The following is a 16,213-nucleotide window of genomic DNA, read 5'->3' on the forward strand; positions in this document are numbered from 1 at the left end:
ATTTTCAGGTAAAAAATAGGAGGAATTTTATCTCAATAATTTGGAAAAAAAGTAGTTTTTTGCGTTTCACGCTCATACTATGGGAATTTAAGACAACGTTAAATTATTAAATTGAAGCGTGTTAGACACTCTTTCGTTTGCGCTATGATTTTTTCCGTTTGGACAACGGGAAGTATTTATTTTTTGTCTGGCACTAAAACTTAAATCACCCTGTATATCGGGTGTGTAAAAATAAAAAAATTGTTTCTTATTTAATATTCAGCAGCTTGTAAAAGTTGCAAAAAATCAAAAAAAAAATATGTAATAAATTCTTTTTGCGAGTACGGAGAATAAAGTACTAGGATACAAATACCTAACTAGATTTTCTAAAATTTAGTGTCTTGGTGCAAGAATAGGACGCTTTGAGCGTTAAAGCCGCCAAAGATTATGGTCAATTGATTAAAATTAAACTAATTCATAAATTTCTTATTTTTTTTAACTTTCTTAGTTTTTATGTAGGAAATTTTTAAAAAGTGTATGTGCATTTTGCCAAATTATTTTTTTAAATAAGATTAATAAAATTGTAAAAAAGTTATTAGTTAATTAAAGGAATTACTATAATTTATTATACTGATTTACAATTACCGTGTAACGAATCCTGATGATGTCTTCAAATTTCCGAAACGCCTTGAGATAATATCGACTTGGGATTTTTTCTTTTTTACAGATAAGGGATTGAAAATTATCAAGTATAATAGTGTTAGAAACTCTTTCGTTTGTGCTATGATTTTTTTCTATTGCACAACTAGAAGTATTTATTTTTTGACTGGCACTAAAACTTAAAACACCCTGTATATCGAGTGTATAAAAATAAAAAAATTGCGTCTTACTTAACATGCAGCAGCTCGCAAAAGTTGCAAAAAATGCAAAAAAAATTATGTAATAAATTATTTTTGCGAGTACGGAGAATAAAGTACTAGGATACAAATACCTAACTAGATTTTCTAAAATTTAGTGTCGTGATGCAAGAATAGGACGCTTTGAGCGTTGAAGCCGCCAAAAATTGTAGTCAATTGATTAAAATTTAACTAATTCATAAATTTCTTGTTTTTTTAACTTTCTTAGTTTTTATGTAGAAAATTTTTAAAAAGTGTATGTGCAATTTGCCAAATTATTTTTTTAAATAAGATTGATAAAATTGTAAAAAAGTTATTAGGTAATCAAAGGAATTACTATAATTTATTTTACTGATTTACAATTACCGTGTAACGAATCCTGATGATGTCTTCAAATTTCCGAAACGCCTTGAGATAATATCGACTTGGGATTTTTTCTTTTTTACAGATAAGGGATTGAAAATTATCAAGTATAATAGTGTTAGAAACTCTTTCGTTTGTGCTATGATTTTTTTCTTTTGCACAACAAGAAGTATTTATTTTTTGACTGGCACTAAAACTTGTAACACCCTGTATATCGGGTGTATAGAAATAAAAAAATTGCGTCTTACTTAACATGCAGCAGCTCGCAAAAGTTGCAAAAAATGCAAAAAAAATTATGTAATAAATTATTTTTGCGAGTACGGAGAATAAAGTACTAGGATACAAATACCTAACTAGATTTTCTAAAATTTAGTGTCGTGATGCAAGAATAGGACGCTTTGAGCGTTGAAGCCGCCAAAAATTGTAGTCAATTGATTAAAATTTAACTAATTCATAAATTTCTTGTTTTTTTAACTTTCTTAGTTTTTATGTAGAAAATTTTTAAAAAGTGTATGTGCAATTTGCCAAATTATTTTTTTAAATAAGATTGATAAAATTGTAAAAAAGTTATTAGGTAATCAAAGGAATTACTATAATTTATTTTACTGATTTACAATTACCGTGTAACGAATCCTGATGATGTCTTCAAATTTCCGAAACGCCTTGAGATAATATCGACTTGGGATTTTTTCTTTTTTACAGATAAGGGATTGAAAAGTATCAAGTATAATAGTGTTAGAAACTCTTTCGTTTGTGCTATGATTTTTTTCTTTTGCACAACAAGAAGTATTTATTTTTTGACTGGCACTAAAACTTGTAACACCCTGTATATCGAGTGTATGAAAATAAAAAAATTGCGTCTTACTTAACATGCATCAGCTCGCAAAAGTTGCAAAAAATGCAAAAAAAATTATGTAATAAATTATTTTTGCGAGTACGGGGAATAAAGTACTAGGATACAAATACCTAACTAGATTTTCTAAAATTTAGTGGCGTGATGCAAGAATAAGACGCTTTGAGCGTTGAAGCCGTCAAAAATTGTGGTCAATTGATTAAAATTTAACTAATTCAATAATTTCTAATTTTTTTAACTTTCTTAGTTTTTATGTAGTCAATTTTTAAAAAGTATATGTGCAATTTGCCAAATTATTTTTTTAAATAAGATTGATAAAATTGTAAAAAAGTTATTAGTTAATCAAAGGAATTACTATAATTTATTATACTGATTTACAATTACCGTGTAACGAATCCTGATGATGTCTTCAAATTTCCGAAACGCCTTGAGATAATATCGACATAGGATTTTTTTTTTAGAGACAAGAGATTGAAAATTATCAAGTATAATAGTGTTAGAAACTCTTTCGTTTGTGCTATGATTTTTTTTCTTTTGCACAACTAGAAGTATTTATTTTTTGTCTGGCACTAAAACTTAAAACACCCTGTATATCGAGTGTATAAAAACAAAAAAAATTGCGTCTTATTTAATATGCAGCAGCTCGTCAAAGTTGCAAAAAATGCAAAAAAAATTATGTAATAAATTATTTTTGCGAGTACGGAGAATCAAGTACTAGGATTCAAATACCTAACTAGATTTTCTAAAATTTAGTGTCTTGGTGCAAGAATAGGACGCTTTGAGCGTTGAAGCCGCCAAAAATTGTGGTCAATTGATTAAAATTTAACTATTCATAAATTTCAAATTTTCTTAACTTTCTTAGTTTTTATGTAGGAAATTTTTAAAAAGTGTATGTACAATTTGCCAAATTAATTTTTTAAATGAGATTGATAAAATTGTAGAAAAGTTATTAGTCAATTAAAAGATTTACTGTAATTTATTATTCTGATTTACAATTACCGTGTAACGAATCCTGATGATGTCTTCAAATTTCCGAAACGCCTTGAGATAATATCTACTTAGGATTTTTTTTTTAGAGACAAGAGATTGAAAATTATCAAGTATAATAGTGTTAGAAACTCTTTCGTTTGTGCTATGATTTTTTTTCTTTTGCACAACTAGAAGTATTTATTTTTTGTCTGGCACTAAAACTTAAAACACCCTGTATATCGAGTGTATAAAAACAAAAAAAAATGCGTCTTATTTAATATGCAGCAGCTCGTCAAAGTTGCAATAAATTCAAAAAAAAATTATGTAATAAACTATTTTTGCGAGTACGGAGAATAAAGTACTAGGATACAAATACCTAACTAGATTTTCTAAAATTTAGTCTCTTGGTGCAAGAATAGGACGCTTTGAGCGTTGAAGCCGCCAAAAATTGTAGTCAATTGATTAAAATTTATCTAATTCATAAATTTCAATTTTTTTTAACTTTCTTAGTTTTTATGTTGGAAATTTTTAAAAAGTGTATGTGCAATTTGCCAAATTAATTTTTTAAATAAGATTGATAAAATTGTAAAAAAAGTTATTAGTTAATTAAAGGATTTACTGTAATTTATTATACTGATTTACAATTACCGTGTAACAAATCCTGATGGTGTCTTCAAATTTCCGAAACGCCTTGAGATAATATCGACTTAGGATTTTTTTATTTTTAGAGACAAGGGATTGAAAATTATCAAGTATAATATTATCAAGTCAAAATGAATTGTTTTAATTTTATAAAACACCACACAATTCATTAGCAGTGTTATTTTTATACGAAAACAGATTACAAAAAACGAACTAGACCCAAGCGATCACATCCTATTTCCCGAACAGATTGCACCCTGTCAGTCACAACACTGCTAGTCCTTACAGGGTGTTAAAAACCTAGAAAAAAACTCGTGCATTTCGATGGGAAAATATCACATGTTTTCCTTCAGTGGTATTTTATTCAGACATAATTTGATGTTATTTCCTTGCCATAATAATGTAGTTTACACATACTTCCAATAACATTTTATTATTAACACGGAACAAGATAAACAAGAAGTTTTATTGGGAGACCAACTCCAATTCTATACAAGTAATTGGGCAATAAAGTTTCTATTGACTTTAATTATCATAATTAATTCGCTTTCAAAAGCCTCCAGTAAACATTAATACATGTAATTAAGAGTACAATCCTACAAACGTACCAACATTTTGGAATAATCAAAAGTTTGGTGAAGGCAGCATTAATTAAAGGGAGGACAGGCTGTTCCTCCTCCCTAGGGAAGTAAATAGAAATAGGGGCGGGGCCCTAAGAACTTACGGACACTTAACATTACCAATTACTGGTCGATTTATTTATTGTATTTATTTTAGACAAAAAAAATTACAAAATAAAAAATTCCTGTTTCTACGAAGTAATTCGGAAACAATAAATCAGTCTTTTTCCAACGAAAAATGTGAACTAACAATTATACAGGACTAACATAATTTTTTTAAATGGCACCCCCTGTATATTTGCACTTTTTTAGGCTCATAAATCAGTTTACTTTTTGCAATATACTTCAACCGTTCAGAAGTTATTTAATTTTTTCTACAATTTTGTGCGTCTGCAGGCACATTATTAAAAAATCGCAGTGGCCTTGGTTTTTGGGATATCAAGTTGGCACTTTGTCCGTAGGTAAAGAAATGTCTGAGGCATTTTTTGGTGACAAGACCATACATTTGCATTGTAGCATCACCTTGCTGTGACACATTCATTTTGGTAAACTTTGAAGGACCATAACTTGATTTTTTTAAATAGCACCCTCTGTATTTTTTTATTAATTATTATTCAGCTTCTCATTTTACACCTTTTTTACCTTTTAAGTTTTTCTCCAAAAGTTGATAGTTAAGGAGATAATTTGGTTTTTCTGAAAAATGCACACAAAATTTCTTGGATACTAATGTAGCGTGCTATGAAAAACAATATACTAATGTCAAAATGGCATTTATAGTACGTCACGTTTTAATTTTATTGTGAAAATAAATTTCGCGTAAAATGCATAGAAATCTCATCTAGACATAAATTTTATAAAAATTTTGACAATAAATTATTAAATAAAAATGACAGAAATTTACAAAGAGAAATAAAGAGATAAAAAAACTGAGGTATAACAAATCAACAGCGATAACATATTGCAGTTACAAAACTGTTTAAAATGACGGCATTTTTAAACAATTAAGTAATACATTGGTCAATTTTTTATAAAAAATCACGGCTTCTAATGTGACATGATCAATTTTACGAAAAGCATTTTTAATTTTTTCTTGCATATTTCCTCTGATAGTGCTGTCGGTTTTTTTTTCATTTTTATAAAATGATTTCTTCCGAAAATTAATGTTTATATATCGATGAGATTTGTATGTAATTTACATAAAAAATTAGTTTATATTATTATGTGAAAATTTATTGTTTTACATGGCACGCTACGTTGGGTATTCTATGTGAATTAAACTATGTTTAAAGCTGTACTGTAAAAATGGAACACTCTGTATCGGTCAAAATAATTTTAAAAATTGCATTTCGACTTCTCATTTTCAGTGCCATTTGATTTATTTCGATATTTTTGACAGTGTAGGTGCAATCTAGCACGCCCATATCAATGGCACACCCTGTATACAAAAAAATTAAAAAAATGTTTAGTTTACAACTTTGTGAAAAACTACGTCATTTAAAATTTTTAACACGAGAATATGCAAATTGTGAGTGATTTTCATCAGTTTCTAAGTGACATTAGTGACTGAATGAAAATTAAAATTATTGTCCAATTAGTAATTAGTAATTAGTAATTACTTCCGAGAGTAAACACATTTCACGTACTCCTCGTGTGGATTTTTTTTCTATTTTGTTACGTCCTTAACAACTCCTATTTACCCCGAGTAGATTATTAAAGTCAGTGAGATTTATTCATATTTTAGGCTATAATTTATGAGACTAAAGCCAATCATAATTATCCTTTACGCCCTGATCCTCATGACCCAATTTTGTGCGTTCTGAGAAACAAGCATATTTCTACTATATCTGCTTAAGCCGCCAAAGCGTGAAAGTTTACCGGCTCGAAAATGGGGCTAAATTTAGAAACAGCAAAATTTTTTCTCCAAACCCTTTTATTATTCAAATCAGTACTTTATATTCCTTTTGTTGCAAGATAAACAAGTCGAGCGATGTTTGATCATCCCACATCAGGACTCCCTTACTTAAATCACGAGTTCATCGCCTTCCACAGGCGTGTAAAATGAAATTATGTGTCGATTTGTCCGGTTTTTACCTTAAAAGCCTCCCGGAACTTGTGGGACATTATGTGATAGAGCAGCGGGTTGACGGTCGTTGATAGGTAGAAAAATATTCCGCTGACGTAGGTCAGGATTTGAAAGGCTCGGATCATTCCAGCTGAAGTTTGCTCGCCGTAGATGGCCAGCAGGCGCTGAGCGTGGAAAGGGGCCCAGCAGATGAAGAATGCCACCACAACAGCGACTAAACAAACAAATTGTGTGTATTGGTTTAGTTGATTACGTTTTGAAGCGCAATGGCCGATAATTAATGCACAAGTGGAAATTACGGAACAGCGGATGACTAACAGGAATGGGAAAGTGGAGTGTGATAAACATATTTTAGGACTGTGTTAAATTACAGGCCAATAAACAAACAATTTTCATGGTAATTGAATTGAACATTTGGTGGATGCGCCGGGATAGGAACTTTTGGTAAATGGAGTTTGATATTTATTTTACTTTTTGCAGGTATTAACGTTTTTTACTCAACCATTTACTGTTAATTATTACACAAGAGCCATTATTGACAAATACTAAAGCCTACAACTTAATTACCTAATAACTTATAACTGTGACTACAAAAAATCTTTTTTCCAATATTTATTAGTTGTTTAATGTTAATAATATTGATTTAGTTTTTATAAAAATAATAGCAAAAGCGCTTGTTTGTTATAACTAAATTAATTAAGCAAAAAGTAAATAAAAGTTTTCCTATTCTGTTCTATATAATACCGTAGGTATAACACAATATTTGAAACTGAATATTTTCAAATGTGGACTGTTTACGTTTTTGCACCATTTTTTTATACAGGGTGAGTCAATAGTGGGTTATTTCTCAATCTGTATAATTATGCAACCAATAATACTGATTCCAGCTGGCCAGATATGTAATCGCTAAAAAATTTAATTTAATCCACGATTACATTGTCGTGGGCAGTGTCAAGTTTGTCTTGACAGTTTTGCTAAAATTTCGTTATAGATTATTATTCAAAAAAATTAATGTTTTAAAAAATCAATCGAAGTATCTAAGTGGTACGTGCAATTAGTATATTTGGTTGCATCTTAAGACATAATGAAGTAACTACTGACTCACCCTGTATACAAAAATTAAGATAGACAGAGAATGGTAAAACAAATCGATCAAATAAAATTCATATGTATTATAAATGCAACTCCCAAAAACGAAAACTCCCAAAAATCGCTTTAAAAATATGGTCACAAATTGTGAAAACCGCTGAGACTGGGTTAATAAAAATTAGCAAATATTATTTTTAAATTATTGAGAAAACGACAGACGTAAATTACCTTGTTGGTTCACTCCGTAATTTTTTCATTACATTTTTCAAAAAAAAAAGAAATTATTTAATACCGAAATTTTTCTCACAAATAATGACCAATCTGCAAAACTTGAAAACTTAGAAAACTATTAACTGCGAAGGACCATTATTACTATGTTGACTTAATTTTTAGTGAATTATAAACTTTAGGTCAAAAAAATATGTTTTTAACTTCGAAATAACCTGACTTTTGAGTTAACTTAAACTTTTTCTGACTCAGTTCTAAGGTGGTTATTGAAAAAGCCGTCATTATTTGGCTATAAATTAACATTAAGTTTAGCTTGACTTAGAGTTATTTGACTTTAAATTTATCTCACTATTGAAATAACGAACATAAACTACTCACCACCGAAATAATGAGCTTAATAAACACCTTGAGTATTATTTATTTTATTTTTTTTATTTTTGGAAAATTTTAATTATTTACTGAGAAAATTGTTTTTCATTGGTTCTAAAACGAATACTAGATAAAAATGTTTATTTTGGAAAGGTTTATAAAAATTCAAAAACTTATTAAACATTTTTGTTTGAAATAATATTTAGGGCCGGTTTACAGAACATTTTAATTGCATAAAAAATTTAAATCGAGATTATCTTGACATTTGTCAGTGCATTATAATTGGAAACTTAATGTCAAATTAGTTTAATAATTAGGAATTAAATTTTATTTTCGCTTTCTGTAAAGTCTTATTATACTATTATTTTATTATACTATATTATATTATACTAAATTATTATACTATTTTGACGTCATTTCTAATTTTTTTAAATGACAACCGACATTTTCCAATTGTTTTTGTTATTGCAGGTACTTTTTTATGTGTTTGGTATAAAGTATAAATAAAAAATGAAAAAGTAAAGTAGAAAAAATCAAAAAGAGAAAGAAAATTAAACAAAAAGTTAAAAACTTTCTGACAGTTTTACACAACAAGAGTGAGTTTTTTGTTAATTTTATGTTTTAGAGTAAGTGTTTTTATGCTAATTAGATATTTAAAAAAAAATATGAAAAAAACAACAATTTATTTTCTTAAGTACAAAAACGACAATTTTTGCATTTTTAATGCTGGTGATTGTAATTTAAAGATTTATAGTTGTTTTTGCATAATTTTTTAAATAGTTTAATTTATTATGAAGTAAATAATAGTTTAAGTGTAACAATAAATTTATTAGTAAATTAAAAATGTATAAACTACTCAAAAACAATAGTTGAATTTTTCTAATTTTTTGCATTTTTAATGCTGGTGATTGTAATTTAAAGATTTATAGTTGTTTTTGCATAATTTTTGAAATAGTTTAATTTATTATGAAGTAAATAATAGCTTAAGTGTAACAATAAATTTATTAGTAAATTAAAAATGTATAAACTACTCAAAAACAATAGTTGAATTTTTCTAATGTTTAAAGTAATTTTTATTATTAATTAATAAAAGTTATTTAACTGTTCTTAGAATTAAAAGCTTTTTAGAATCAGAAAGAAATAAAAAATAATTTTTCTATTTAATAATATAATCGATTTGTTAACCTTAGCAAGAATTCTCCAAAAAAATGTTAAAAGAACCCATACTTCCTTTTTTCAAGCTGATTTAATAAACTAATTTTTGTTAAAAAAATATTATATTGCATTATATTAGTTAAAAAACAATCAATACAAAAAGGTACTTCCAACAATGCAAAAAGTATAAAGTGTTTCATTAAAAAAAAGATAACTCATTTCAGAAACACCATAATAGAAGTTCAAGCTGTGTAATAGAATTTGGATAACAACAACTTTTGTAGCATTTATATTTCTAACCGTAGACAAACACAGTTTTTTTATTAATTTCAAGAAATTATAGCTGTTGCTATTATAAGAAATGTTTCTTTTTCGTTCATCATTTAGCAGAAAGAAAAAAATTTAACCAAAATTACTAGCTATTAAGAAGTATGAGCTGGTTCACCTAGTTTGTCTAGACTCTAGAATTAACAATTTATGGGTCGTAGAAAACACGTTTAATTAACACGTGATAACGTTTTAATATTTGTTGATACTCCATGATTGATAAAACGTACCACAGCTATTGTTACTAATAACTAAAGTTTGTTTCAGTTAATAAATAGCGTCATAAAATTGAACAAAAGAGGAGATTAAAATGCTAATTAACTAATTACATTGCATTATGTTCGAAAATTGAGCGTTAGCAGTGATAGTTGAGAAGCGTTCTCATTATTTTAAAGGCTTTGTTCAATCATAGTTTTAAATGTTTTGCAAAATATTCCATTTGAAACAAATGAAATTATAGTTCCACGCAACTTTTTCAGTTGAAAACAAGTTTCCAAACCGCGTCTTTACTTTGTTTTGACCGACGTCCTAATTTGTTTTCCTCTTGTGTTTATATTGTTTTTCTATATCAACAAACTTCCAGCCATGAACTTCACTAACAGCGCAGGCAAATTGGTATTTAGTGCAAGGCCAGGCATCGTAACAACAGTGCCGACAATTATAAGCTCGCCTATTAGTTCCATTGTTTATAGTTTTCCAATGCCCGCCATTTCCACAAACACCAAGTGGCGCGAAAGCGCCCCTTGTTGAAAATTTTCTCACAGATTTTCGCTTAACTTAACTGTTCTAAAAACTGTTTCACCGAATTCTTGTGGCTTCGGATCAAACCGTCATTAACCTCGTTTATTGCTTTCTACTGTTCAACATGCGACTCGATTCAAACTATTCCGGGGAGGAAATCCCGGACTGTTCCTCGAAAATAAATAACTCGCCAAACTGGATTTTTCCAAATATGTGTGCACCAAATGCATTTTTATGCAAACTCGCTGTTTTTCCAAACCGGAAATGAAAATTTCATATTTTGATTCGGAGGCAATTCGCTTAGTGGAAACCCTAATCGGGCTGGAAAGCTTCTGGCTGACTCAATAACAAGCCGGGATTCATTTTTAGTATTCATATATCAGTGGGATTGTAGAATCTCGGTTTTCGTCGACCGATAAATAACAAATTCAGGCCCTATTTTCACATAATGGAGAAAGGAGGAATTGGACAATTACCGATTTGTCACTTGTAATGGATCCGAGCTGAAGAGGCTGAAAAAATGACAAGTGACTGAAAATGCTTTTTATTAATTATGTCGACAACAAGTGGGTCGGGCACGATAATAAATCATAAATAGGGACGCGCTGTTGCGACACTAGACACGAAATTGATCACTAAAGCTGATCCCGCGAATTTCACAAAAATATTGCTTTAATACACATTTTTTAACTTTGCACACTCGTGGCTTCTTTGTACGCCGAAATTTGATGCCTTTCTATTGATTTCTCCTCGTGGGATTTTGTTTACTTTTTCGTGTTTTTGATTGGAAAACTGTATGAGCAAAAAGGGTGAATGACATTTGAAAAGTAGTTAATTAGCCACTTTTCAGAATAACGCTCAATAAATTCAATTGTACTTGTGCAGTTCAATGTTTTAACGGTGTGACTTTTTCAATAATTCGTTCATTGTGTGGACATACAAGCACACCTACGACTAATTTTTTATTCAACTTGCTTTGTTGTCTGTCTGTCTGTTTCATTTTTTTGGAGCTAAGTTTGAAAGGGTTCCCGTTGTCCCAATGAATTGAAATCTTGCATACTTACGTAATCTGCGTGACAATGCAATCCTATGTGGTTAAATACCCCCTAAGTGGGTTTTAAAATTTTAAGTTATACCAATTTTAACCGTTATGTTGCTTATGGGAGGTCATTTTTCAACTTTTTTTATTATATCTGTAATATTGGGCGCAAATATTTTTATAAAAATAGAAAAAAAGGACTAGTCATGCCTTAAAGCAAGTGAAATACTTGTACAAAGTGATTTCTGTAAGATGACGGCACTAAGAAAAGTAAAAAATCTAACGTCCAACTGGTATTAATTTCTCAATCGTGTCTTCTCTGTTTAAAATTTAATAAATTATTAAAATGAAAGAAAATGAATAACTGCTCCAGAAGTACAATAATAATATGCACCGTTATTAAAAAATGAGCAATAACATTTTAACTCTTTTAACTTTTCTTTAATATTCAAGGAGCTAGTTTCAATGAGGCAATTTAAATTGCTTTTTAATTAATTTTTTTACAAAACGCGACTACTAAAACTTGAACACGGTAAATGTAATAATTTTTTACTGAACTCATGCTCGGATAAAATATCGTTTAGGTATGTTTATTTTAATTACAAAAGACTAAAGCTTGTGGCTTTAGACATCTCTAGAAAAATATCACGTACGACACAATTCTTAAATGTAGACTCTCAAGTCTTTAGGAATCCTCTTAAATACTCCCGAAATAAGTTTTTCTGTGGATTTAATTATTTTCCTAACTGAAGCTGGGTCTTTATTTAGAAATCAATTATGTCGAGTCGGGTGATGCATAATTTATTTACGAGAGCAAGGTTCAGTGATTTTTCAGGTGAGTGCATTTTTAAATTTATTCATTCCAGTTTGATTTACACTTTACAAGTAAAAGTTTTCAACTACTTTTATTTGGTGGAAAAGTAATGTTAAAACAAACTTTAACAATAACTAACTCAACAATTAGTACGCGATGCTAAATAATAATAATAATAATAGTATCCACTTTTACTGGTTGCTTTCTGCATTTTTAGCTTTTGGAATTTCTTGACCCATAATAATTTATGCGACAAACAGTTTAGACAATAAGATTCCCTAACGACAGAGAATTAAGTAAGCAGTAAGGCTAGTTTTATCACAAGTTAATTCATTTTCACAATCACTTAGATAATAATAACTATCTTTTATAGTTTTATATTTTTTTATTATAAATTATATATAAATCAGAATTTTTAACGTTTGAAGATTGAAATTGAAATAAACTGAACCCATTCAATACGTAAACGCGTAAATATCGTTAATTTTAAGATTCGCAGTTAAACACGTCTGTTTACATCTAAAGCGTTTTTTTATAATTATGCGCAATGAAAAAAAACGTGCGTCACAACAGAAACTTTCTATTCCTTTATTTCATGTAGATTTAAAAAATTAACTTCTAACTTCTTCTATTTTGAGGTTTTTCTTTGTTTTTGCATTTTTTTATATAGCTTTAAATATTAGTTAAATATTAGTTAAATTTAGTTAATTTTTGATATAGCTTTAAATATTAGTTATTTTAAGTCGATGATGTTTAGTTTTGAAATAAGTGTTTTTTTTGAGAAAATACACTCTTATTTAAAAATTAACGACTCCGAAAAGAAGAATAAAAAAAATAAATTAGGCAGGCTTAAAAGAAGAAAGTATGATAAGCTTTAGTGCTTTATTAACATTTTTTGAATAATTTTAGAGAAGTTCAAAATTTGAAATAGAATATAACATTTTTTATTTTACAATCTAAAACTTTTAAAATTGGTTTTCTAAAATCATTAACGTTAAGTGTATGTAATTTTATTAACGCTAAGCATTATAAAAATAACTATTGCTTTAATGGTCAGGTAAGGTCAGGTCAGGTCAGGTAAAGTCAAAAAGTACGGTAAAATAACTCAAACTTTAATATTCTTTTTGCTAAATACGGTAGGTAGGTACAAAGGTAGGTATTTACAAACGTAGTGCGGAATGACTGTGTGAACGTGAGAAAAATATTTGTATGCAATATTTTTTCTACGACCAAAATTTTTTTAAACTGTAGACAATAAGTAGGTATTACGACGATATAAATATGACAGCATTTGACATTTAGCATTTCATTTTCAAGGCTTGCTCCAATTGAGTATATTTTCGATCTCACGTAATAATAATAATAATAATAATAATGTATAATATACACTGAGGTTTTTATTTTGCTGAACATAGGCGTTTCTATGGAGCTATTTGTAATAAATTGACATGGAATATTTAAAATAAAACATAGCATAATACAATTAATACTGTTATGTGTGTTTGTTAAAGTTCAACGAAATAAATTCTTCACCATATAATACAAAAGTTCACATTATTATTATTATAACATGAAAATATATTCAATTAAAGCAGGCCTTGAAAGTCACATCATATGTTATGTAAAACCAACATAAGACAACAAAACTTCAAAAGTGCGGCCGTAAATAAACGGCTAAAATGTGGCTAAAGTTCTGCAGGCACAGCTTGCTCTAATTGAGTATATTTTCGATCTCATGTTATTATACAATGTGTTTTAAAATGATTGTCATCTAGTTAACTTTAAAATTGATTTACGTGCAAGAAAACACATTTATTATCAAAGTTTATTTCTGAATTGAAGACTGGTAGTATTTGATGCCTTAATGCATGTCATTAAATTCACAGCCGACTAGATGACAATCATTTAAAAACACATTGTACGCTATAGGTCTGCCTTGGACATGAGAATACACTCACCCAACATCTTCACAACATGTTTGGTGGCTTGCGCATTCTTGGCAAAATTCTTCCTCCCTTCCTCCTCCTGTTTCTTCTCCACATTCTCGCCCCCTCCAATGGACGGATTAATCTGCTTGTACACCCTATGCTTCAACTTGACACTATTCCCCCTCGACGGCCTCACCGTCGACCTATGCAGTTGCAACCCAATCAACACATACAGTACCGTAATCAGCGACATGGGCGCCACAAAAAACACAAAAGTCGAGATTTCGAAAGCGTGCGGAATCACAAATCTCTTCACCGTACAAACACAATGCTCCTCCACAACCCTCCCATCCGGCAACCTCTCATACACCAAACCGAAGGCCATCGCCTGCGGAATCGCCAGACACATCGCCACCATCCAAATGGCAACAATGAACTTGATCGCTCTGTTCAGCTTCGACAGCGTGTGCGAAAGAAACGGGTGGCAGATGGCCACATACCTCTCCACCGTAAACGCAGTTATTGTCAAAACCGTCGCATTGGCGGAGGTTTCAGCCGCAAAGCCCTGCATAACACAGAAAGCTTCGCCAAAAATGTACGGATATCTCGACCAGATGAGGTAGATTTCAGGCGGGAGGCCCGAAACGAGCAGCAGGAGGTCGGAGATGGCCAGACTGAAGAGGTAGTAGTTGGTGGCGGTGTGCATGGACTTGTTCCTGGCGATGACGATGCAGGTGCTGACGTTGCCGACGACGCCGCTGACGAAGGTCAGCGCGTACACGATGGTGATGGGGATGACGATGGCCAGGGGGTCGCGCCGCGGGCCCCAGTCGCTGCTGTTGGCCGCAAGAGGCGCTCGGGTGCTCGCTTCCGGCTTGGAAAAGCTGGCATTCAAGATAAAGCTCTCGTTCTCGTTCAGGGGCTTGTCGATGACGATCATTGTTTGCATGATTACGCGCGCAGAAGCATGATGAAGCTGGAATAAATAAACAATTAAAGTGTCGCAATCTCGACATGAAAAAAATATGCGGACCGATTTGAATTTCAAAACTGGAGCATATGGAAATGCACGTTTTGTCTTATCCTCTCCATTATGCTCCTTTGCTTTATCCCACCCATTCGATTTAATTCGGCGGAAAACCGGCTGAATTATTGGGATATTAGGAAAGAATGGCGGAAATAATGTCTACAACGTTTTTCAGATTTTTTTCAAAAATTCAAAAAAATCACCTACGTTGAAATAATTATTTTTGGTTTTTTTTTAAATGCTTAAGCACAATAAATTAAAAACGCACTTTTCTCGTGGCATTTTGTTCAAATAGGCTGCAAAGTTACCAGTAAAGATTGAAAATAATGTTATTATACAGTGAAACTTTTCTTAATGGACATCTCCTATTAACGGACATTTTTGTATAAACGCAAAAAAACTTTTCACCTCCATTAGAGGACACCTCTCCACAACGGACAATTAAGAGAAGGATGAAAAATTTTCAATACAGCTGTAATTTTTACAGTAATAGAGCAATAACATAGTAACAGAAGTTTCTATCTTTTTATTTCATATAAATGTAAACGTCCAGTTCCAGCTTTACAATCAATCGATAGGATTTAACCAGATTTGAAAAATTAACTCCTTCTATTTTGAGGTTTTACTTTATTTTTTCATGTAGCTTTAAATATTAGTTATTTTAAGCCCAAATTTTTGTTGGTCGGTTATGTTTAGTTTTGAAATATGTGTTTTTTTGACAAAATACAAAAAGAAAAATAATAAAAAAAATAATAAATTGGGCAGGCTTAAAAGAAGAAAGTATGATAAGCTTTTGTGTTTTATTAACATTTTATTGAGAAATTATAGAGAAGAAGTTCAAAGATTTGTTAAATATCACCAAAATTTGAAGTGGAATATGCAATTTTTTATTTCTGCATCTAAAACTTTTAAAATTGTCTCTATTATTAACTCTAAGCATTAAAACAAATAACTGTTGTTTTAGTGGTCAAGTCAGGTCAGGTCAGGTTTTTCAGATTTTTTTCAAAAATTCAAAAAAATTACCTACGTTGAAATAATTATTTTTGTTTTTTTTTTAATGCTTAAGCACAATATTTAAATTAAAAACGCAC

General features: G+C 30.1%; 1 protein-coding gene across 4 annotated transcripts in view; it reads right to left on the minus strand.

Annotated features, from left to right (window-relative positions):
- PKr-B (neuromedin-U receptor 2-like) overlaps nt 1-16,213 on the minus strand; it is a 44,558-nt gene that overhangs the window by 812 nt on the left and 27,533 nt on the right. For 3 of the 4 annotated variants that reach the window (XM_064357711.1, XM_015983947.2, XM_064357712.1), the window contains exons 2-3: nt 14,126-15,071; nt 6,414-6,619 (exon numbers count right to left, since the gene is read on the minus strand). In XM_064357711.1, the coding sequence (XP_064213781.1) occupies nt 6,414-6,619; nt 14,126-15,044 (1,125 nt within the window). In that variant the 5' untranslated portion in view covers nt 15,045-15,071. Of the gene's footprint in view, nt 1-6,413; nt 6,620-14,125; nt 15,072-16,213 lie in introns of those variants that run through there. The other variant, NM_001293570.1, reaches the window with a different exon arrangement.

This window comes from Tribolium castaneum, chromosome 7, assembly GCF_031307605.1.
Source record: "Tribolium castaneum strain GA2 chromosome 7, icTriCast1.1, whole genome shotgun sequence".
Classification (NCBI taxonomy): domain Eukaryota; kingdom Metazoa; phylum Arthropoda; class Insecta; order Coleoptera; family Tenebrionidae; genus Tribolium; species Tribolium castaneum.